We start from the raw sequence: 22,693 nt of genomic DNA, 5'->3' as shown, positions 1-22,693 counted from the left end.
GCATCCGTCTCCCTCTGCCTCCTGTGACCAATGTGACCAGCTGCCTCAGGCTCCTGCTGCCATGCTTCCCCCTCCATGATGGACCCTCAAACCATGAACCCAAGCAAACTCTCCCTTCCTTAAGTCGCATTGGTCAGATATTTTGTTGCAACAGTCAGGCATGTAACAGGACAGTGAGACAGGAGGCTTTCCTGGTTCTCCAGAGAACCAGCAAACCATTCTTTATTCCAAAGCTGCAGCAGACCCAGGCATTCAATTCACCCTTCCCATTCTCAGAGGTTTCAACAAGATTTATTCCCTTTCGGATGCCTTGCAGTGGACGACAACAGAGATGGGAGAAGAGAAAAATGGGAGTGGGGGTATAATCCACAGTTAACACTTCTGTCAGATTTATTGTTATTTACCAGAAGAAAGCAGTAGTAAAGTGAGTGTTTACCCAAAATGTTAACTTCTGCTTCAAGAAGCATCACAATTTTCACCCAAGTCAGTCAAACTCTTAGAACTGGAACACATTGCTGTGAACGTTGATACTTTGTATCCTTCCCCTTGTGTCTTGTCATGGCCCAAACAATTCCTAGCCTGGATGGAGCTACATCCCGGTTCTGTCACCCACGCTGTTGGTGAAACAGCCTCCAGGCCAGATCTTGTTCTAGAGGACACTGCTGCTTTTTATGCCAGTTCCTTTGGCAGCTGCACCTGTGGTTGAAGCATTTGAAGAAGAGAAAATGAATCCTGGGAAGTTTAAGAGCTTTACAGCAAAAATCTTAAAATTTAGATGTCTTGGTGGATGCAGAAGGCATTGGAAATGTTGGCAGCAGAATGCTCCAAAATCATGATAAAGGCAGAACAACTAACGCCACTATTATTGGGCATTAACCAGTGTCACGGCTGTTCTAAGATCTGTGAGCCTGTAGTGAAGCAGATCACAGGAACCAGAGAAGCTCAGAGCCTGGTACTGGCGTTTACTTGCTGAGTACTGGCATTTACTAGCTGGGTACTTGAGTTTACTAGCTGGGTACCAGTGTTTACTAGCTGGTTTGTGGGTGCCGAGCGTCATTTTCCTGGGCTCTACAATAACAGTTAAGAATTTCCAGTCCCTAGTGTAAATGATCAAGTTACATAGTGGGGGGTGAGTGATAAATGAGGACACTTACTTTCCAAAACATTATCTCACTGTGTCCTACACCAGCCTTGCAAGGAAGGCAAGGGCTCTGAGAAGACAGTGACTTCCCTGAGGTCACACAGCTGGAACTGCTGGAGAGATGGCCCAGCTATGGAGAACAGCTCTTGCAGAGGACCAGAATGCATTTTCCAACACCCGTGTTAGGCAGTTCATGACTACCTGTAACTCCAGCTCCAGAGGATTTGACATCTTTTGGACTCTGCAGGCACCCATATGCACATACATATGACATATATATGTGATTATATATATATATATATATATATATATATAATTAAAAATTGTGTGTGTGTGTTCTATAAGCTGAGGAGATAGCTTCATTAGTAAAGTGCTTGTGTGGCAAATGAGTTAGATCTCCACAAGCCACATAAAACAGCCAAGTGTGATGGCACCTACTTGCTGTCTCAGCACTGGAGAAGTAGACAGTGATCTCAGGGGCTCCTGGCCAGCAACCCTTGACTGCTTATCAAGCTTATCAGGCCAGTGAGACACCCTGTTTCACAAAACAAGGTGGATAGAACCCAAGGAATGATGCATGAGGGTGACCTCTGACATGAAAATGTACTTACACACACACACACACACACACACACACACACACACACACACACACACACACAAACACACATTATTCTCCTTGGAGCACATTTCTACTATGATGTACAGTAAAATTTTAAAATAAAATATATTTCTCAAGAAACCAAAAAAGTAAAAAATGAAAATAGAGTATATTTTGGTAAACATCACAAGGACAAAAAACTGCAACAGACACACATCCATCCAACTCTAAAATCCACATCCTGCTTGTATCAAATAGCAACAGCTTGACTTTCTTAAAGGGTTTTAAGTGGTGCTCTATCTTAGCAGGTGGCTTGTCCATCGTGTGTGCATTTTCCAGAAGATGCTGATGGCGTTAAGAAAACACTTGGCATTTGTCAGCCGCTCAGCATATTTCCTATTCCTTGCCCAAGTGCACCTGTCAATGTGCTGAGCCCTGTGGGGCCTGCTGTGTCTCCTCCTGCAGCCAGTTCTTCGTCCATGGTCTCTGGAGTGGAATGTTTCACAGTGCTCTGCCCTCCACAGGGAGCACTGGACATCCCCTTCAGGCCAAGGCGAGTCTCTGGGTGCCTCTTACACTTTCCACCTCTGGTGCCAGACTTCAAGAGGAAGGGTGTGGCCGGTGTCTGGGTAGGGCTTACCCATGGGGAAACAATAATTAAGAGCAATGAACAAAAATACAGCGAGTGCTTTAAATAACTTGTAAGCTGCAACAAACAGCTTAAACAGTGTGATCTTTATTATGTTTGTACACACACGTAGAGGTTCTAAAATCATATTTTAAAAAGCAAAATGGGGGGCCGGGCGTTGGTGGCACACGCCTTTAATCCCAGCACTCAGGAGGCAGAGGCAGGCAGATCTCTGTGAGTTCGGGGCCAGCCTGGTCTCCAGAGCGAGTGCCAGGATAGGCTCCAAAGCTACACAGAGAAACCCTGTCTCGAAAAAAAAAAAAAAAAAAAAAGCAAAATGGGAGACTATATAGATGGAGTTTCTGTTCCCAGCATCCACATGGTGGCTCACAGCCACCTGTACTCCAGTCCCAGGGGGATCTGACACCCTCTTCTGACCTCTGCACACAACAGGCACACACACAGTGCACATACATACAAGCTAGCAAAACATGCACACACACATAAAATAAATAAATAAATATTAAAGCAAAATGTAGCCTCGACCCACTATAGGAACCAGACCCATAATACCATGTTCCAAATAGGACCAAGCTGGTGGTTCAGAGCACAGGATAAAGGGTTGAGCCACTAGATAATCATTAACTGCTTAGAAAAGACTAATACACCAGACATCTTGCATCATGCTTATTCTGGAAAATTTAGCCCTTTAGTTCATTCACTGCAGCAAACATTTTGTGAGAAACCTGGTCCTACTAAAGTTGCAAGGAAAAAAGACATAATGAGTAATCATTAGAGATGCCATAGCAGAGCAAGCAGAAACCATCAAGGAATCTGATGACACAAAAGATCAAACATGAGCCGGGTGTGGCAGCAAACACCTGTAATCTCAGGACTTTAGAGATGGAGGAAGGAGGAATGGGAGTTAAAGACCAACCTGGGCTATTTAAGATTCTGCCCCCAAAGTATAACAACAGCAGCAATGAATTTTAATTAAAGGTTAAAAGTATCAAAATCACAAACTGGAGAAAATCAATTCCTGTTATTATTAGGGATTCCTTTCTGCTTAACTTGCTAGTTTAGTTATTTTTTTAAAGATTTATTTATTTATTATGTATACAGTGTTCTATCAGCATGTATGCCTAATGGCCAGAAGAGGGCATTCAGATCTCACATACAGGTGGTTGTGAGCCACCATGTGGTTGCTGGGAATTGAACTCAAGACCTCTGGAAGAGCAGCCAGTGCTCTTAACCTCTGAGCCATCTCTCCAGCCCCTAGTTTAGTTATTTTAGTTAGTTATATGTATTTGAAACATATAAGCACATGCAGCTTTATATAAAGTGTGCATATGTACATACGTGCACACAAGAGTACACACACAGAGGTAGATGTGGTAGGATTGTAAGATTTATTTCAGTGGTGGTTATTAAGACATTTATCTTGAATCCAACTGGACTGATAGGGTTGTCCTTCTGTATATATTTATCATATTGGTTGATGAATAAAACACTGTTGGCCACTAGGGCAGCAAGATAGGTGGGGCTATGAGATGAGGAGGATTCTGGGAAACGTAGGTAGAGTCAGTCCCCATGTAGGAGGCCAGAGGACTTACAGGTCCCTAGACCTTTCTCCAGTAAGATAAGACCACGTGGATATACTTAGATTAATAGAAATAGGTTAATAATTAAGACAGAGCTAGCCAATAAGAAGCTCAAGCCAACGGCCAACGGTTTCATAATTAATATAGCCTCCATGTGTTCATTTGGGGCTCCAGGCAGCGGAACAGGGCAAGAATTCCATAACACTGGACCAACACCTCTGTGGGTATCCAGAGTAGAGAGAAGACATGCATTAAGGAATTTGAGAAATGTACACTGTGTCCAGAAGGGCCCTTACCCTGAAGCAGATTATGATAGAGGTATAAAAAGAGTTACAGATAACAGATACAATACATAGGATGGGTATGACTGTTGGTTTGATTTTGTGTCTAGGAAGTGAAGGGACCAGCTCCCCATTTCAGCAGCCATAACAGCCTAACACATGTTTGCCTGACCTTGCCTTGGTCACTAGGAAGTCAGATGCCTGCCTCATGGCAAGGAACCAATCAGAAGTTAGCTGGTGGTGCTATGCTTTATGGCTCTGGGTGTGCTTTACGAACAAGTGCACAGCAATGATGCACAGAGCATAGCAACCACCCTGATAGGGCCTATGGGGCCTAACAACCAGTTGACCAATCAACACAGGGCAAGCCCTCCAAGCCTGGAGGGCACACCAATCCTGAGCCTGTGCATACCCCTAGACACTTACGCTGCCCTATAATATCTTTGCCCCGTGGTCTTCCGGCGTCTTTTTCAAGCCATTCTCGACGGTGGGTGGATGAAAGGCCTGAGCTAACATGGGGTTAGCTCGATAAACAACTGCAATAAAAGACTCATTGCTTTTGCATTGAAATGGGCCTTTTGGTGATTTGGGGATTCAGAATTTGGGCACAACAGGAAGCAGTGCTTGATATGACTCAGAAATTGAATCAATTTCAGTGGGTAGAAGAAAAGATCATTTGAGGCAATAGTGTCCTATGAATGCTGTAAAGTCATGGTCATTGAAATAAATATGTTCCCTCAAACAAACAGCAGCAGCATCACTAGGGAACTGGTCAGAAGAGGGAATTCCCCATCTAAGACCTACTCAACCAGAGACTCCAGAGTACAGCCCAGAAACGTAAATGGAAATCTGAGAAATCACTGCATAGATTTTGGAAAAATTGTATGTCAAAAAATCCCTTCCCTGTGAATATTAGGGGAAGGCTTTGGCATTTGTCCACTCTTATGATTGCATTTATTTTTTAAGGAAGTAAAAAGGCTGTCAGAAGTGAGTCCAAGATTTTTGAACAAGAGTGTGTGAGAGGTAGACACACCAAAGGTCCCTGTATGAGAAGCAAGGCCTACACAGAGAAGCTGGGTCAGAGGACAGACGGAAGGACGACACTCAAAAATCCTGGATTATCCAAAGTGGAGGGGCAGTCAGGGGGCTGGCCTTCGACTGGCACAAAAAGAGAAGGTGGGGAGAGCTCCTACAAGGACAGAACTCAGAGAACCCGGAGAAAAAGAAAGAAGTGGGCGGGGACAAAGATGAATGCTTATGTCTGTCGTCTTTAATTCTGCAACAGCTCATGTGCCACCGAGGCTCTGTGAGCCAGGGCTGCACAGGATGCTATCAAACTGAAGTCTCACTGGAGGGGAAGCTTGGCAATGCTACTCCTTTGCTGACTTGGCTGGAACAGTCTAGACATGCAGGTGGAATGAATGGAATAGTCAACTTGTTTGGCACAAGGACTTGGTTTTGCTCTATACAAACTTAGAGCCAGTGAATTAAGCAGTTGCTGAGAATGGGGATCTTAACTCAGTGAAAGGCACAAAGGTTTCTCTGGAATGGTAGGTGGTAAATGAATCACCAAAATGTTAAGATAGATTAAAGAAAACCATGCGTTTGTGAGGGAGGGGGAAACTGCTTTGTGTTGGCTTCTGAGTGATTGACAATTATTAACTTGTAGGGAAATGGAGTTGGTTGTTACCTAAGGAACACACTTTCTTGGGCAAGACATTAAAAACAAGAGCAAACTAAAAACTTCTTCAGGAAACAATAAATGTGAATGAAGCAAGGTGGTTTGGAGGCAGCAAGCCTGGGGAAAAAAACCGGAGAGGCTGTTTCTCAGCCCCTCAGAGGTCACAATGCAAAAGGAGCTGATTGGAGAGTATTTGTGTAGCATGTGCAAAGCTCTGAGTTCAAGCTGGGCATTGGTGGTGCATGCCTTTAATCCCCAGCACTCGGGAGGCAGAGGCAGGCAGAACTCTGTGAGTTCGAGGCCAGACTGGTCTACAGAGTTCCAGGACAGCTTGAGCTACACAGAGAAACCCTGCCTTGAAAAAAACAAAATAAAATAAAAGATCTGAGTTCAATTCCCAGTAAACACACACACACACACACACACACACACACACACACACACACACACACCATTTGTGCCATGTACATGCAGGCTTTGCATGGCTGGTTTAATATTTCAGTGGTGCCAAATATTTGCATTTTCTGTGACATTTAGAACTTACAAAATAGTGCCTAGCCCAATTAAAGGGAGCCTAAAATCTGGTTTATAGCTACTAGTTTTCCAGATGTGACCCAGAAAAGAGATTTCTCTCCAATTGTATGGGCTATTTCTCACAGCATGTAGCATTTGAGCAAAGTGTATATGTTTTCCCTTATTCTTTGCTGTTGACTCCATTCAGGAGTCCCAGGCTAGGAGCACGTATTACTGAGAGAATAAGCATTAAATTAAAAAAATTAAAATGCAAGCTGATTTTTAGCATATGCTCAATCATACATAAAAATAATATATCTACGTCTGAGAGGGAAATAAGTGTGTTTTAAAGTTTTCCAAGATCAAATGATTGCCAGATGTGGTTTTGAACTGTCACTATTCTAATTTGAGGAGTTGGCTTTGTTAGGTTTCTATTGCTGTGATAAACCATGACCCATGATATATATATCATATATAATATACATTCTTACATACATACATACATACATACATACATACATACATACATATATAATCCCAGGACCACCTGCTTAGGGGTGGCATCACCCACAGTGGGCTGGGACTTCACAGACCAGTCTCCTGGAGGCATTTTCTCAATTGAAGTTCCTTCTTCTCAAATGACTTCAGCTTGTGTCAAGTTACCAAAAAACAAAAACAAACCAACCAACAAACAAAACAACCAAAAAATAAAAAGTAACCAACCAGGACAGGGATATTAATGTTTTAAAAAGAACAGAAACCCACAAAATATCAAAATTGTGTATTAATTTTTACCTCATTGTTGCACCCATGCCCCAGATCCACAAAACTTTCATTTCTCCTTTATAAAATGAACCTGGTCAGGTCTCATTTGACTGACCAAAGACATACACACCTTTGTGCTGGCAGTTATGGCATTGCCCCTGCTAGTGTTTATTGCATGTAACTGAGTTTAAGATGTAGCTTTGTGGTGTTTCTCTTCCTCTGGTATGAGGAAGCACCTTGCAGTGGAAGGTGTTTATAGCAGCTGGCCACAAGCAGGGCAAGCACATGCTACCATCACCTCCATTGAACCGCATGCCTTGGGATCACTCATGTGCAGCTGTATTGCAATATAAATAATGACAGCCACTGGGGAACATGTGATGGGTGGAGGCAAGACATCTCTGTGCTGGTTTTGAGTGTCTGTCAATCTAATGTTATTTCAAAAGACAAGCTAAAAAAATATTGAAATCGTTTGAAAGGATTGTTCTATGATCTGGCTTTAAAGCAGACATTCATTCCATGGAAAGAAGGCACAGACCAGAGCAGGGGGAGCAAGCAGACATGAATGAAGCATGTCCAACAGTGGAGTGATGTGTTTTCACATTGTCCTCATGGAGTACTTTACAGGACTAAATAGAAGATGTCACAGGGCATTTTGTAGCTGAGATGCATGCAAAAAGATAGCCATTGCAGCCCATGCCAGGCAACTGAAAGCAAGAGGAACTGTCAGCAACCAGAAGGTACAAAGCAGTTCAAAGCAGAGGTCAGTAAGCAAGGCTACCACTAAAAAATGATGTTCCTTCTTAGTTTATATTGAGGAAGAATGACATTAGGGAGCCAGCTGAGAGTGTAAAATCCCTACTGTTCGAGCATGAGTACTTGAGTTCAGATCCCCAGGATCCGCATAAAATGCTGGGTGTGGTGGTGCATTAACTGTAGCCCCAGTGCTGGGGTGGGGGCAGAGATAGGCAGATCCCAGGGGCTCATTGGCCAGATAGTCTAGCCAGAATATCAACTGTCACATTCAGTGAGATGGATCTTGAAAAAAAAAAAAAAAAAAAAAAAAAAACAAAGAGGTTGAGTGGCTGGAATGTTGGGTCAGTGGTTAAGAACACTGGCTGCACCCTCCACCCCAGCCCTAAGGTCATAAAAGAGGGAGAGCAGGCCCTGTCACTCATCTCCTGCAACACTCACTCCTATACCACACCTGGGCAACACAGTAGAGCTGGCCCCGAGGCCCCGCCCCTTGATCATTGCAGCAGGGAGTGAACTAGCCAAGGTGATGCAGGAGAGCTCACCTAGTGGCGAGGACAAGGGAGAGTTGGTGGGCTGACCAACCCAGCAACTACCTAGGACCAGAACCAGGGTTATGGGTTGACCCACCCCAACATCCACCCGATCTGTGTTCTGCTGGAGCTTGTGAAGGGACCGGTCCTGCAGACCCAAAGCAGCAAGATCTCTATAACACAGGACAATAACAGGATAACCAAGAGGAGTTCCAGTGAGGGTTCGGCATCTATATTTCAGCAGGTACCAGAACAATGACTGTCCACCTATGACTTCAAGTGGACAGTTTTCATAGACAGCATCCTCACCTACCCTAGCAGAGGTCTGCCTGCCCCAGGAAGAGCAGCAGGTGAAGGTAGTCTGTGTCCTGACAAAGGCTGGCAGAGGACATCTGCCTGACCTCATGTGACTTCTAGCATTCTCTCCGGACACCTGTCCCAGGACCAGTCCAGCACTCTACAAATTACAGATGAAAACTATCTTTGATAAGAAAATTGGACAATGACAATACATTTCTAGGAGATGGGAATTCAAGACATCCCTATACACATATGTGAAAGATAGCAGTTACCTTATGATTAGAAAGCTCAGTAAAGAAAACAGACTCACATGGGTATTTGTTTTCTATATTCTGAAAAAAACTGGACTCTCTGTGATGAAATAATGCATTGACTATGTTATCAACACAATCTCTTAGCTCAATTATAATATATATATATATATATATATATATATATGTCAAACATCAATCAATACAGTCTATAGCCATAGATCCTTCAGCCTGTATGACTACCACTGCAATAATGACTAAAAAAAAAAATCATTTCTGCAACCTAAGCTCAGGGAATAAAGCTCTCCTAGTCAGCTTTATCACAGACTTTTATAGAAACTCCATGAATATTAAAGCTGAAGTAACAGTAATATATTTAAATTCCATTGGCTCATGAAGATGGTAACCTAAGGTTTGCTGTTTGGCTGGCTGTCTAAAAAGCAAACAGAAATATATTTGCAGATGGTCCAGCTTTGTCTGCTGATAAAGAACTGATTCCCTGGAACCTTTATTCCAGCTACTTACAAATGGGGCTTAACTGGGTTCTTCCTCATTTGTTCCTTCAAGAAGGCTCCTGGGGTCTCTAATTCTCAGCTCTGTGTGCCTAGAACGGTCTGATTTTACATATGCACCTCAAGGATTCAAAATAGAGCACTAAATAAAAGCTTAACACCTCAAAACTGAGTTTTAACATCAGGGCCATCACTTCCTGGAGCTATCTGCTAGACATGTCATTAACTCCCCCAAAGCAGCAGTGTCTCCTTCACAGAATGGGGGGGAGTAATTGTGCCAGCCTTCTAGAATTTGGAAGATTGCATGACTCAGTTAGCTTATACAGGTGCTCAATAAACCTTAGCTGCAAGCGATATCATCGCAAGCCATAAGGGGCTCTGTTCTTGAGAGTAACTAGTAATTTAACTCTATTGGTGTTGCCTCTCTGCTTACCAACCATCAAAACACCGCTGTGTTAAACTAACAGGGCTTGGGGGTATAGCGCATCTGCTAGTGCACTTGTCCAGCATGCACAAAGCCCTGGGTACATTTCCCAGGGTCACATAAACCGGGCATGGTAGGGTACAGCACCCACAGTTACCAACAGGTTCAACAGCCGGAGATACATGGAGTCTGTCCCCAAAATAAAACCTAATATAAACGAGAGAGAGAGAGAGAGAGAGAGAGGAGGAGGGGGGAGGAGGAGGAGTAAGAAGAGGAGGAGGAGGGGAGGAGGAGGAGAGGAGGGAGGAGAGGAGGAGGAGGAGGGGGAGGAGGAGGAGGAGGAGGAGGAGGAGGAGGAGGAGGGCAACTGGGAAATACTCAGCTTCCCCCTCCTGTTACTTACCGGTTTTAGATAGGCGACATTGCTGTGTCGGATGTCATTCAAGAGCTGGTCTCTGGGAGTGATTTCCACCAGCGGGGGTGGCCTATTTCTCGGTACCGGCTTGAGCGTTTTGATTACATCTTTGAGGTTGGTTTTCTCCTGTGCCTCTCTGGCTTCCGGCATTCGAGATTTGCGCTGAATTCTCTTCAGTTTCACCACCCTGAAGGAGTCAGGGTCGGTCTTGTACTGTGGAGGTTGGGGTGGATTTTTGATCATTTCCTTTCTTCCACCAAAGGGGACTTCCTGAGCAGTGAGAGGATGTCCGGATGAAGGCTGAAAGAACTCCTGCATTCTGGGATCCGGCATGGGTCCTCCCAACCTCTCCCACATCCCAGGGGGCAGCCCCAACCCATTCTCCAGCATAGCTATCAGCTTTCTCTGCTCTTTAAGTTGCTGCTGCTGCTGCTCCTCTTGTCTTTTCTGCCTCCGTTTATCCTGGTTCCTGGTAAGCAGATTCGTTACCACCATTCTGGGACCCGGAAGCTCGAAATGGTAGCCCATCTTCAGCAGAGTGTTGTTGGCTTTCAGAAGCCTTGAGATTTCCATTTCGGCGTGGTGGCCCAGCATATGCCTCTGGTTGTGAAAACGAAGTTCGGTTAGAGTCTCATTAAACTGGAGGCACCTCATGATGGCCACGATGCCCTTCCCCGTGATAAAGTTGGACTCGATGTTAAGCGTGGTGATGCTCCTGTTTTCACGCAACATGTTGGCCAAGGCGAATGCTACACTCTCATCAGCACCAACGTTAGCCAAACTAAAGCTTTTGATGTGTTTGTTCTTCTTCATCGCATTGACAAAGTCCAGTAACATTTCTCTAGGGATGTTTTCAATGTTGTTCAGGTTGAGTTCCTTCATGTCAGGGTCGTTCTGTCTCACGCGTCTCAAGCTTCCGTCTAGGTCTGTCTGGTTCCCTGAAGGCCTTGCGCTTACCTTCAGAAAACTGGTATCTAGAGCTAACTTTTTAGGGTCTAATTTGGCTATTTTCTTCTCAGTTTTGTCTTTGGTCTCTGGTCTGTCTTTTTGTTCTTCCAGTGCTTTCGTAGTCGGCTTCTGACAAGCGCCTGAACTGTTTTGGATTTGTTCCTTTTTTTCTCTTTTGGCTTTTTCATCTTCATCTTCATCATCCTCTTCATCTTCATCGTCTTCATCTTCATCATCCTCTTCATCTTCATCGTCTTCATCTTCTTCATCATCTTCTGTTTCTTGTGTATTTTTGCTCCCATTGGATTCTCTTTTATTCGCAAGTATTTCACTATTGAGCTTTTCTTTTAAAAACTGGGGCATGTTTTTAACGCCTTTGTCTCTTACTTCATGCTGTTTTTGGGTATTTTCCTAAAAGATAGGTATATGGCAGTTAGAATACACAGGGCTCAGCAGTTAAGAGTATTTCCTGCTCTTCCAGAGGACCTGAGCTTGGTTCCCCCAGCCCATCCATGTCTGGCAACTTGCATGGCTTCTTCAGGGATAGTATGCAAATACACTAATACTAATTACACACACACACACACACACACACACACACACACACACACACACACACACACACTCCTCAAATGTGTGGATGCACACACAATTAAAAATAAAAACCAGGCCAAGAATTGGTGGTGCACACCTTTAATCCCAGCACTCGGGAGGCAGAGGCAGGCAGATCTCTGTGAGTTTGAGGCCAACCTGGTCTCCAGAGCAAGTGCCAGGATAGGCTCCAAAGCTACACAGAGAAACCCTGTCTCGAAAAACCAAATAATAATAATAATAATAATAATAATAATAAAGAAAAACCAATCTTTAAAAAGCATTTTTAGCTGGGCGGTGGTGGTACACGCCTTTGATCCCAGCACTTGGGAGGCAGAGGCAGTAGGATCTCTGTGAGTTCAAAACCACCCTGGTCTACAGAGTGAGTGCCAGGACATCCAATGCTATACAAAGAAACCCTGTGTCAAAACAAAACAAAACAAAAAACAAAACAAGAACTTTTTAGGGCTGGGGAGATGGTTTGATGGGTAAAGTACTTGTTACACAAGCTGGAGGATCCGAGGACATGAGTTCAAATCTTCAGCTCCTATATAAAGTACAATGAAAGATGGGAGATGGAGATATAAGAATCTCCGAAGGCTCATGGCCAGCTAGCCTGGCATATGCAGTGGTAAATAAGAGACCCTAACTAAACAAGACAAATGCTGAGGACACCTGAGGTTGTGTTCCACCCCCTCTCTCTTTCTCTTGCGTGTGCACCAACACACACACACACACTCATGTACACATGAACAATATATACATAAAAGATTTTTATAAAAACTTAAATGAAGCCAATCATGGTAGCACACACCTTTAACCTCAGCACTCAGGAGGCAGAGGCAGGCAGATCTCTGGGTTCTGGGCCAGCCTGGTCTAAATAGTGAGTTCCTGACTAGCCAAGCCTACATAGAGAGATCCTATCTCAAAAAACAAAATGAACAAAAAAATTAAATGAAAACACTGTAAGTGAAAAAACTCAAGTTAACAAACCTTGTGTATAATATTATTCAATGTATGTATACATACAAACTTATACATGTATAGGAAAAAATCTGGAATTATTACTGAATTCCTGATTTTTGTTTGTTTGTTTTTCCTGAGTCAGGAAGGTGACACCTGAGACAACTGAAGGGTCTGCTGGTTGCCCAGTGTTTATACTGTGTGGCCTTAGGTTTTAAGTTTGCCTTGTCTTTCTGATACAGAAGACCCTATGGTAAGCAAATACAACCAAATAAGTATGGACTTTGTAGACATAGTTGGGGCTGTGCTTATCTCTTTCCAGACACACTTGAAATTTGGGTTCTTTGGGAATTGCTTCCTGGAACACCAAAATTCATGGGTGCTTAAGTGTGTGTCCTACATACCCCTAACCCATACAAGTGCTATTTTACATTGTCTATAGACCACCTAATATCTACTATACAAGTAATGTAAACAGGAATACTATATTGTTTAAAAATCGAAAAGAAAAAAATCTGTATATATCCAGTCTACATGACAAAACTAAACAAACAACTTTTGCGTGTGTGTGTGTGTGTGTGTGTGTGTGTGTGTGTGTGTTTTCAATTCACAATTGGTTGAATTCAAGGATACACAAGGCCAAATGCATTAAAATAAAACCTAGCTAATTTTGTTTTTAGTGTTAGAACACATTTGGAAACTTGATGATACTGCTTTTAAAGTCCAGGTATCAAAGTCTTTATGTGTAGTTAAACAGAGGTGCTTGTACTCAACAGCTCTGTGTTAGAAAATAATTTCCCTCTACCTTACAGGAACTAGCCTTCCTAAAGTATCCACTGCTTTCATTGCCATGCACATTGCAATTCCTGAGAACATGTCATGGTACAAGGACATGAGAGTAGTCTGATAAGCTAGTGTGTTTTGTTTTGTTTTTTTAAACCTTGTTTTGGGTCCTGGCTCTGAGAAAGACACCATTGTTTTCTAGTCTCACTAGTCCCTGAAGCAAATCGCCTTGAAGGAAGAGCCATCCTTAAAATGGAACTGGATTAGGGTGAGATTTACAACTCTTTGCTGTGTCTGGGAAGGAAATGACGGTCTTTCGGATCAGTGTTCGCTCGAGTCTCGTGCATCGATTTGCCTCCATCTTTGCATCTTGTGGGTGTAATTCTGAAAGCTAGTGGAGAATTCTGGCACACAATTGTCTGAGCAAGAATTTAATGCTGATGATACATTGCAGGTTGGATTGACCAGTTGAGAACAGTCCTTAACGTCCTCCTAAAACCTGCACTATCGCATTCCCCATCTGTCCCAGCAGGGGGAGCCCGATCACCAAGCTGTTTAATGCACACCAGGGGAAGAAACAAAAACACTGGTTCTGTAACCCTCCTAAAATAGGTATTCAGGTGGGATTATCTTCGAACCACGGACTTACAATTGTAAGAAGTCTGCAAGTCACACGGTAAGCTCTAGTTCGATCAAACCAGAGATGTATTTCCTGGAGTTCAGATCGTGTTTATGTTCACTACTTGCTTTCATCACCCCAGTGTAACAGCAATGTGACAAGACACACCTGTATCTAGCGGGTGGGCCAGAAGAAATCATACTTGGGAAATCTGTCTTCTTTTTTTCTAAGTCATTTTTAAGTGCAACATTAAAATTTGTGCTTTAGAACCTTCAAGGTAGCTCAGCAGGTAAAGGCACCTGCCACCAGCCTGACCTACACACACACACACTCACACACACACACACACACACACACACACACACACACACACCTAACAATAAAATGTAATTAAAATTCGTAATTGTGCTTTATACATAGTAGGTTTGCAAAGCTCATGGCAGTTCTAGTTTTTAGATTAAAATGCTTCAAGAAGGGACTCTCTTAAAAACCAATTTCCAGGTGTTATCGCTGATGTCCTATATACGGTGTACCCACATTCTCAGTCTTGGCTTTGGTTTAGCGTGGATGGCCAGATTTCCAAAGAACTGGGGAATCTTTGACATTATATGTAAAATATTGTATGGGCAGAGGTAGACTGGCAAAAGAGGGAGTAGAGTTTTGATGACATTCTCAAAGGGAGAAGCCAATAAAGTCAGAGCAGCTGCTTCTGGCTTATGAGTTAGCATTACAGATCATAGCTACAGACCATGGGCTCCACACAGAGACCCCAGTGTCAGTGTTAAAACAGAGACTCTGACAAGAAGCTATCAGCTTTCCCCCTTCTTCCGAAAGTTACAGCCTGGGATAGGACTTAATATTATGATGTAATTTCTATGTGGCCAAATCCAAAACAGAACCACATCCTGTAGTCCCAAGAAACCACAATTCAGACCCTGCCTAGTCCCTGCAGCCATTTGTGTCCCACAGATCCCGGGTTACCTCGGACTGCACAAAACTGACAGGAACTCGTTCATCTTCCACCATGCGTCTAGACGCCTTTTGCAGATACATATAATCAACGAGAGATTTATGGTCGAAGTTTCCTGTAGGTGCCTTGTTGGTCTGATCCTTTTGGATCATCCCCACAGGAAGGTGGGGGTCAGGCGCCATGACTTCCATCTCTGACTGCAGTTCCTTTAGCTCTTCAGGGGACAAGTTGGCCAAGATCTCGTCTTCATTAAGCTCCTCACTGAGGGTGTCTTCTTGGTCTGAATTTCTGCTGTGCTCCGACATGGTTTACTGTCTCTATCTGTTTCTAGATCACCAGGAAAAAAAAAAAAAAGAAAGAAAGAAAGAAAGAAAGAATCCAAGATGATAAAAAAAAAGAAAGAAGAAGAATCAGTATGCCTCAATATCTTCGTTAACAAATATCGCAGGTCAACCCACCCTTGAGATATTTTCTCCCTCAGTGGTGTTTGTTGGGCTCCTAGGAGTGACTACGGCTCGGCTCATGTGGGATCTATATTAAGCAAGATTTTCTGGGCAGAGTCAAGTTGTGGAACTACTACATGACTCCCTTTTCGGCAACTTGAGTCAGCTGTACAAATCCATCTGACATTTCAGTACAGCTGCTACGCCGGACGGGAGTAGCCGTCTACAGAATCCGTGCAGAAAGCAACTGCATTCTTTTCTAAAGCCCTCCCGTGGCCGGGTCCAACTCCACGCTGCCCACACCCACTGCTCTAGATCCCTGGAGGTGGGGCGGGTGGGGAGCCTGCTGCTGCTTATTTAACCAGCTCACAAAGCATAAGAATGAAAATCCAGCAAATGCAGTTTCTCCTGGAATTAAAGGGGGGGGGGGGGAAAGTCCCTTGAAGGTGGAAGGCGAGCTTCGCCTCTTCTCTTCGGCAGGCTCTGGAAGCCGTACCCCTGAAGAGAACAGCTCAGCTCTTGCTATGGTACTCGCTCACCCCTGTGTAAGCGAAACTGTGCAAGCTGCCCTTATCTACAACTAGATCCTGTGACCTGACAGATGGGGATAACAAGCTCTGGATTTCCATGGAAGGGAGGGGCTGAACATTTTAAACCATTTATATCCTCAGTAAGCATCCTTCAAAGCTAGATGAATTAAGATGAATCTGTCGAGAAATTTTTTTTTTTGAATGAAACCACTAAAGTACTGGGGAAAAAACTGTGAAAAGAATTTTTTTTGTAAGGGTGTGGGGGCGGGGGCTGGGGGGGCAATAAGTTTTTTTCAAATTACAAATGTCCATTTCTGTTGACCTAGCAATCCTACTTTTCGAGATATATCCCTCAGATATACTCCCAAGCAGATGAAAGCCCAAGTGTATGCATTTATTGACGATGTCAAGCTCTAAAGCAGTGCGCATTACAGGATATTTTTGTGGCAAGAAGTTGAAAATATGTATTTAAGTAGAAATAAAAGCCACGCATGGGCGGGCGTTAGTGGCATACGCCTTTAATCCCAGCACTCGGGAGGCAGAGCCAGGTGGATCTCCAGGTGGATCTCTGTGAGTTCGAGGCCAGCCTGGTCTACAGAGCGAGTTCCAGGACAGACTCCAAAACAACACAAAGAAACTCTGTCTCGGGAAGCAGGCGGGGATGGGGGGTGGGGAGCCATGCATGGTTCTGCACATCTTTAGTCTCAGTACTCAGGAGGCAGGGGCAGGCTGAACTGCGTGAGTTCATGATTAGCCTGGTCTACAAAGCAAGTTCCAGGACAGCCAAGGCTACATCCAGAGAACCTGCCTCAAAGACTACCCATCCCCCCATAGATAAATATAAGAATATCAGTGAGGTATATTGTTGAAAAATAAATGGGAAACCAAACATTTCAGGTGCTTTGAGAGAGGGGCATGGGAGTCTGAAGGGCTGGGCTGGGGAAAGACTTTACCACTATAAATCCTTTTATTAGTTTTTTCTTTTGGCTTTTTTGAGACAGTTTCTTTGTGTAGGCTTGGCTGTCCTGGAACTCGCTCTATAGACCAGGCTGGCCTTAAAGTCAGAGCTCTACCTGCCCGTGTCTCCCGAGTGCTGGGATTAAAGGCATGTGCATATTAGTATATATCCAAGTTTATTTGCTTGGGGTAATTGGATAAATTCTAAGAAGTCAAATTACAGGATCAAAGAATATGAAAACCTAAATGTTTTTCATGCGAATGCCTTAAGTGATCCCATTAGTGTTTTTGCAATATATCCCCAGCATGAGTAAATTATATACATATGTTACTGTTTCTCATATATGTGTGTATTTATGTATACACACATATGCATAAACACATACACACATTCCTCCATGTTCCAAAGTTCTGCATCCAGAGTAAACAAATCAATAGATAAAAAAATTGGAAAAAAATTGCATCTAAATATGTATATGCTGTTTTCCCCTAGTCATTCTTCTCAAACAGCACAATGTGTTATATTTCACAGGCAGTCACAGAAACGGTTAAGGAAAAACTAAAACAACAATATATATATATATATATATATATATATATATATATTTTTTTTTTTTTAAAAAACCCTCTTCCATGACAGAAACCATTATATTAACGGCCATAACAAAAGAAATTTTAAAATTCTTGGTAATTTGACAGAAAGTAGCCAAGAGCCTTTTAGATGGGATTGCCTGTAAAAAATTGAAATATAAATAAGAAATCCTCCCTAGAAAAATTCTTTCAGATTATCTTTCGGTCCTGATGAATTCCACTTGTTGCCACATGCCCAAATGCCTCTGATGATCTAGCTGATTGAGGATTGCTACAAGGAGCCCTGATTCCTCTGACAGCATCTTCCAGGACCAGGAATTGGCCAAATCTCTGCCAGCTGCTTCCCCAAGCACCTTACCCACCTGCTGACAGAGAGGGTTTTGTGGGTCTAATTAGCCTGGTTTGACACCGAGTTAGCTATGTTTGCTCTTTGTGGTGCTTTACAGCAGCCACCTCAGTAGCTTCCCACATCAGCATCCAACATGATGACAAAAGCAAGTAGCTACCTGCAGGGACACCACCTGCATGACCTAACAGGTCACATATCAACTGGCTTTGGATCAGAGTCCAGCAGAAGAAATGAACTTGACTCCCTCTAGAAACCGTTGAATTAGAATTCTCAAAGTTGGGTCTTGGGATCTGTGCCTTTTTGAACAGTCTCTGATGATTCTAATGTATAAATCTAGAACATTCCAAGATTTTACCTGCCTCCAAGACTTTGTATATGCTTTCCCCCTCCTTTTTGCTGGTCTGAGCTCATCTCTCAGACTTTAATGCAACTAGAAATGATTGACACTACCCTGGGGAATGGGTATCCCAGAGGCAAGCACTCATCTGACAGGCCAGGCTCAAGTGGCTTGTCACAGTGTTTGCTGAGGGTCTGCTTTGTGCCTTGCACTATGTTAGATACCAAGGAATTCGGGAGTGATCAAGAGAGACAATCCCGATCATTTCTGGTTGCAGTAAATACTAGGAAGATGGATTCGTATGTTAGAAAACAGCAGTGGAGAGTGATAGCACCTACAAAGAGCAGTGGGAATTATATGTAAAAAATCTTTCTGGCAGGTAAAATCTTGGCATATACTTAAAAAGGTTCGTTGTCCAATGACTGAACATGAGCGGCCACTGTAGGGCATGGAGGATTAGGGGCAGGGCCAGGCAGGGCCAGGCAGGGCTAGACAGGGTGTGTGGCTAGGACTAAGTTTTTCATTCCAAGCATCATGGTGAACCAGCAAAGAGTTTCACATGGAGTTTACCATGGTTTATACATTCAGAAAGCCACTTTGGCTACTGCTTAGAAAGCTCATTGGATGAGTTAGAGGACAGGCAAGAATACAAGCAGGAGATGAGCAGATGTCTTCAGATAGCCTTTAATAATGAAGGAATGGCAGCATTTGGAAGGTGGTGGAGGTCTCAGGCTTTTTGCTGTGTCAGCCACAGATAAAGCTTTAAAAGCTCGGTAGGGTTTTCTTCTAGAGCTCTGATCTTTAATGACTGCAATATTTTGCTATATGCCCCATACTCCTACCCCCATGTCCAGCCCACATCTAATTTTAATGAAAGAAGAGACAAAGAGAAAGAGATTGAGGGAGGGGTGATGGAGAAGAGTAGGAGGGGGCAGGGAGGAGAAGGGAACCAGAGTAAGGGAGGAAGGGAGGAAAAACCATGTCAAGGAAAACCAATTGCTCTCTGCTCTCTACATCTGAGATAGTCTGATTTTTTTAATTGGAAAAAAGGGTAAAGAAATGGTGGCTTATCTCTGTAGGAGATTAATATTTATAACCTACAGTTGTGTGGAAATAAAAATATATACATATTTACTTGAAAATGAATTTAGTAACTTGGGAAAGCTACACAAGAGATGGGCACTTGGTGCTCTCTCTCTCTCTCTCTCTCCCTCCTGTGATGGGACATTATAGAATTCTGGCTTTTGTTCAACCTGAAGTAAGTGTGTGTGTGTGTGTGTGTGTGTGTGTGTGTGTGTGTGTGTGTGTGTGAACTTGTAGCTGGAAAGAGTCCCCTGCCACTCTCATCAAGGCCCCATAGCCATTCCTGTAGTACTAGGGTCCTTCAAGATCTGGACTCTGCTGCTCTACTCCTGAGTGACTCCCATCATTCCCTGTGACACACTGGCTGTTCTAACCACAGTCAACTTGAGAATTCCAGGGTTGGGAGAGGCCTTTGCTGTGATGAAGTTTGGAGCGCCCTCCCCCTCCCTGGCCTTTCTTAGTGGAGTAACATTTATTTGTTTGTTTGTTTGTTTATTTATTTATTTATTTATTTATTTATTTATTGTCTTCATCTTTCACTGAGGTCATCTCCTTTCCAAATGCAGTTCTCTCAAGTCCTTGTCTAGAACTGGACACCTGCCCCACAGAATCGTCATTGCCAGTCACTGGTTAATCCTTTCCCTCCAGGCAGGTTTAATCTGCAGCCCCACGGCCTACATACCCACATGATAGCAATGAAAGGAAGAATGCCTTGAAACTTTCTGTGATATTTTCCTAACTCAATTATGCAATTCTCAAGGGAAAACTACATATGACAACATAGAATCTTAACATCAAAAAGTTACACACGGGCACACACACACACACACACACACACACACACACACACACAGACTTTTGTAGGATACTTGGGAAAAACCTAAATGACATAATCCACAATAACTTAGTAAACATCCATTAACTGTGGCCACTATCTAGCAAATACTGTTCATAACTGAAAATAAAAAGGCTTTTCCAAGTTACTATCTCTAGAACACATATGTAATATTGTACAAAGATGTATATGAGTCTTGCTAACACATGGGAAGAACAGACACAGACGGCCAGAGAAGGCAACACATCTTTCTTGGGTCCATTTACTTTTTAACTTTTTCATTCTACACCGATCCTGGTTGTGAAGATGATAGATAAGCCATCTCTTGCTCCAGTTACATCCCCTGGTTAAAAATGGACACAACTTTAGAATGGCTTCCAAGTGGTACTAAATAAATCAGCTCTGGCCTGTTTGTGGCATGTTATTCTCTTGTGCAATTCTGCTTGGATCTCCAAGGCTCTGCCCATTGGCTACCAATTGCCTGAAAATTTCAAGGATGTCATACAAATGCCTGGATCTCTGCTCACATGTCCCTGACCCTTGGTGCAATCCCTCAGAATGGGCTCTGAAATCTATGGGGCAAATGCTTTTCTAAGGCCCAATACCCAGCCTGTTTTGCCTTCACCACATCTAATCATCTTTTTTTTTTTTACCTTTTTTGTTTTATAAAGAGGTAATTTTTATTAAATTATTAAATTGGAGCTGGAGAGATGGCTCAACAATTAAGAGCACTTGCTTTTGCAGAGGACCCAGCCTTGGTTCCCCGTACATACGTGGTATCTTACAACCATCCATACTCAGGTTCCAGGGGATCCAATGACCTATTCCAATCTTCTAAGATTTTTTTTTATTAAATTGTTCCTATTTTGGTTTCATTTCAAAGGTGTGTGAGAGTGCTGTGGCAATCCTATTAAGACAACTAATACAGATTGACCATGCAGCCCAGCCATCGTGATCTCTGTTGTAGCTACGGCTGCTACAGCTACTGTTTCTGGCAATACCATTGTCACTGTTATTGTAAAGGTCCTGCTGCTGTGACTGTTATTGATCTTGCTAGTCTGCTAAGCTTTATCAAGTACTTACCACTACTAAACACGTAACAAATGCTTTTTATACGTGTCAGATTTCCCCACACAACCTTGAAAGAACCACAGACATTTGTCAGAACCGATACAAATATTAGTTATTTACCTGAGGCAAAAAGCAGGGGAAGGGGATCTCATTATGTAGCCTGGATTGCCCTCTAGCTTGTAATCCTCTTGCTTCAGCCCTCAGAGTGCAGGGATTATAGGTATGTGTCAGAAGTCATAACTCCTAGTCTTCTGTTGCTTCCTATCATTTGTTCAGTTCAAATGCATTTAATATGCAGGGTTGAAATCACACAGCACCAAAAGCGACAATTCTGCTATTGCATATGTGTCTGAGCATGTGTGTGCCCTTGTGTACAGAGGACAGAAGTCAACCTATGGTGCCATTCCTCAGATGACATCCACCTTGGCTTTTGTTAGTTTTTTGTTTGCTTGTTTGTTTGTTTATTGAGACAGGGCTTCTTTTTGGCCTAAAGTTTGCCAAATAGGCGAGGCTTGCTGTAGAGTTAGCCCCAGAGATCTGTCTGACTCCACCCTCCCCAACAAGTGCTGAGATTACATGTGTGCCTCAGCATGCCTGGCTATTTTGTTCTCAGGGATTCCAGGGAATGCACTCAGGGCCTCATGCCTATACAGTAATCACTTACTGACTGAATCATCTCCCCAGTCCTGTTTTGCTGTTTCATATAAATCATCAGACAGTTGTTGGGGATGTCAAGACATTGGTTATGAAAAATTTCTATCGGAAGAATTGTATAGTTTGGATAGATGGCTTCTAAAAGCTTCGCATCTGAATATGGTTTAGTATGATGATGACATTCTATATCATCTTATAATATGTATAATGTATATACTATCTAAATGATTCTTATTATCATCAGACTAGCAATAGCTTTTAGAAAATGTTTTGTGTTGGGTGGTGATAGTTTACACCTTTAATCCCAGCACTTGTGAGGCTGAGGCAGGTGCATCTCAGAATAGGAGGCCAGCTGTTCTACAGAGTGAGTTCTAGGATAACCAGGGATACACAGAGAAACCTTATTTTGAAAAACCAAGAGAGAGAGAGAGGGAAAGAAAGAGAGAGAGAGAGGGAGAGAGAGAAAGAGAGAGAGAGAGAGAGAGAGAGAGAGAGAGAGAGAGAGAATGATGGGGGAGGTCCTTCTGTGTATATGTTTGTCTTATTGGTTGATAAATAAAGGACTGTTGG

At 43.1% G+C, this 22,693-nt stretch overlaps 1 protein-coding gene across 1 annotated transcript; it reads right to left on the bottom strand.

Moving 5' to 3' along the window:
* Positions 1–669: 669 nt before the first annotated feature.
* On the bottom strand, positions 670–15,578 carry Lmod3 (leiomodin 3). The gene is made up of 3 exons (XM_027428943.2): positions 15,285–15,578; positions 10,388–11,758; positions 670–696 (listed from the first exon to the last, which is right to left on the bottom strand). Exons 1-3 carry the CDS (start codon positions 15,576–15,578, stop codon positions 670–672), a joined length of 1,692 nt encoding a protein of 563 aa, XP_027284744.1.
* Positions 15,579–22,693: the final 7,115 nt, after the last annotated feature.

Source organism: Cricetulus griseus, chromosome 8, assembly GCF_003668045.3.
Source record: "Cricetulus griseus strain 17A/GY chromosome 8, alternate assembly CriGri-PICRH-1.0, whole genome shotgun sequence".
Lineage (NCBI taxonomy): Eukaryota > Metazoa > Chordata > Mammalia > Rodentia > Cricetidae > Cricetulus > Cricetulus griseus.
Note: the sequence above shows the minus strand (reverse complement) of the source record. Positions and strands in the feature narration are given on the sequence as shown.